Source organism: Sinocyclocheilus anshuiensis, unplaced genomic scaffold (assembly GCF_001515605.1).
Source record: "Sinocyclocheilus anshuiensis isolate Anshui unplaced genomic scaffold, SAMN03320099.WGS_v1.1 scaffold2329, whole genome shotgun sequence".
Taxonomy (NCBI): domain Eukaryota; kingdom Metazoa; phylum Chordata; class Actinopteri; order Cypriniformes; family Cyprinidae; genus Sinocyclocheilus; species Sinocyclocheilus anshuiensis.
This window is the reverse complement of record NW_015552527.1, coordinates 79,348-81,822: the sequence shown is the minus strand read 5'-3', so window position 1 is coordinate 81,822 and position 2,475 is coordinate 79,348. Positions and strand designations below refer to the sequence as shown.

General features: G+C 42.8%; 1 protein-coding gene across 1 annotated transcript in view; it reads left to right on the top strand.

The window, feature by feature from the left end:
- Positions 1–2,140, top strand: part of LOC107663568 (adhesion G protein-coupled receptor A1-like) — a 74,880-nt gene extending 72,740 nt beyond the window's left edge. Inside the window, exon 11 of the mRNA XM_016453805.1 lies at positions 791–2,140. Coding sequence (XP_016309291.1) covers positions 791–1,765 — 975 coding nt within the window. The 3' untranslated portion in view covers positions 1,766–2,140. The remainder of the gene's footprint in view (positions 1–790) is intronic.
- The last annotated feature ends 335 nt before the right edge of the window (positions 2,141–2,475 follow it).

Sequence of the window (2,475 nt, the reverse complement as noted above, 5' to 3'; positions counted from 1 at the left end):
CTGTAAATATATCAAAACTTAATTTTTGATTAGTAATATGCATTGCTAAGAACTTAATTTGAACAACTTTAAAGATGATTTTCTCAATATTTATATTTTTTTGCACCCTCAGATTCCAGATTTTCAAATAGTTGTATCTCGACCAAATATTGTCCTATCCTAACAAACCATACATCAATGGAAAGCTTATTTATTCAGCTTTCAGATGATGCATAAATTTAAACAAAATTAAAATTAAGTATATGTAATTAGATTGAATTACATTTTAAAATACTCGTAATCAGACTACAGCTACTTTTTTTATTGATTACATATTATTCTCACAATAGCAATACATTATTCATAATTTATTGATTCTCCCTAATTCCTCTTTTTCATCTTTTAAATGTTCCTTTTTTAAATAGCCTACCGCTTACATACATTCAGAAAGTCTTCCAGTTTTGTGGAGATTCTCACTAGTCAGTTTTACAGAAACTACTGATGAACACATTAATGTTTGTTTGAATTATCACTCAGTAGGTTATTTAACCATCTATTTCAATGTCTTTGGAAGGCTGTAATATAATAAAATGCACAAATTCACAATATATCTTATTTACATGTAATGCATGGGTTCCCAAACATTTTCATCATCTGAACCTCTTTCACCAAATATATTTACTTGAAGTACCCCTGAGATTTAAAAAAAACGTGCACCATCATCCAGCTGCGCAAACACCCCGAGCGGAAATACGAGCTGAAGGCGGTGAGCAAGGAGCAGCAGCGGCTCTCTGACGTCCACCAGGGGGAGCCGGCGAGCGGACAGTGTCACGGCGGCTGCCCGGGTCTCATCAACCCGTCCACGCTGGCCAACGAACACTCGTTTAAAGCCCAGCTGCGGACGGCGGCGTTCACACTGTTTTTATTCGCAGCCACGTGGACGTTCGGCGCACTGGCCGTATCGCAGGGTCACTTTCTGGATATGATCTTTAGCTGCTTGTACGGGGCATTTTCCGTCACGCTCGGGTTGTTCGTTTTGATTCACCACTGCGCGAAACGCGACGACGTCTGGCACTGCTGGTGCGCATGCTGCCCCGGGCGGCGCCCCTCCAACGCTTGCCACGCCCACAGCCATGCCCACAAAGTCAACATAAATGGCGACGCCCACTCACACTGCCATCTGGACGCCGGGAAACCCGCTCACTGCGCGTGTCGCACCGCAGCGCAGAATCACGTGACCTGCCTGACGCCGGTTTCGCCGTGTTGCGCTGCTCTGCACAAGCAGCAGCTCCTAGAGGACGAAACCAGCGCGCACGTGCTCATCCACGCCGACCCGGAGAGATACCGGCCCGCCGTGCGCTTGCACCGCTGCTCCAAGCCCGTCAGGACTAAAACGAGGCGGCAACGTGAACTAGCGTTCCGTATTCCCTCCGACGGTGCTAGTGCGCATAGCTCGCGCGCAAACAGCCCACACACCCACATCTGCCACTTGGCTCACGAAGGGCATCACGTTTGCCCTCACGAGGCGCTCACACTCTGCCACCACCATCACATGTGCTGCGCGAAAGATGAGCTCCTCGACACGAGCGAGAGCTTCCAGTGCGGAAAGCTCGCGGGGGACGATTTGCATCACGCGCACATAAAGTTGCACGCACGCAGACAGTCGCTAGCCAATCAGAACGGCATCCTGAAGGGAAGCGTGCCGGTGCACGAGGTGGTGCTGTATCCACCCGACAGCACGGGGAATATACGCACGGGACCCTGGAGAAATGAAACTACCGTGTAGTTCGAGCGAACTCCAACACTAGGATTTAAGAAAGCAACTTTAATTTTTTTTTTAGTACCATCACAAGCTCTTTCCTGCATCATTCGTAGTACAGGATGATTGCAGCGGTTCTGCGGATCGTACAAATGCGAGAATGAAAAACCCGGGGCCTCATTTATAGAGTGATCCTAAATGTTGAACGTATGACAGTTTATAAAATGTTCTTGTAGATGGTTTAAGTCCCAAATTCCCAAACGCATCCCTTTTTATAAGTCTCAGTTAATTTCAAGCTCAGTGTGAACAAGCACATCAACGCCATCTGCAAAATGCCCACAAATACATCTTTATGGTTGAGAAGTTGTACAGCCATCATCATAAATGGGCAAGGAAATCCAATCCCATTTTTATTTTATTTTATTTTTTTATATATTTTTTTTATTCTTTTCTATTCTATTCTATTCTATTTTATTATATTTTAGGGAATTTTCTTTTATTTTAAGGAATTTTCTTTTAATATTTTATTTTATTTTATTTTATTCTATTCTGTTTTATTATATTTTAGGGAATTTTATTTTATTTTATTTTATTTATTTTTTTTTTTTTTTATTCTTATCTATTCTATTCTATTTTATTAATAGTAATTTTTTTCAGGAATATAGTGTGTATAAACATACAGTACACACACACACACAGACACAGACACACTCACACACACACACACACACTCACAC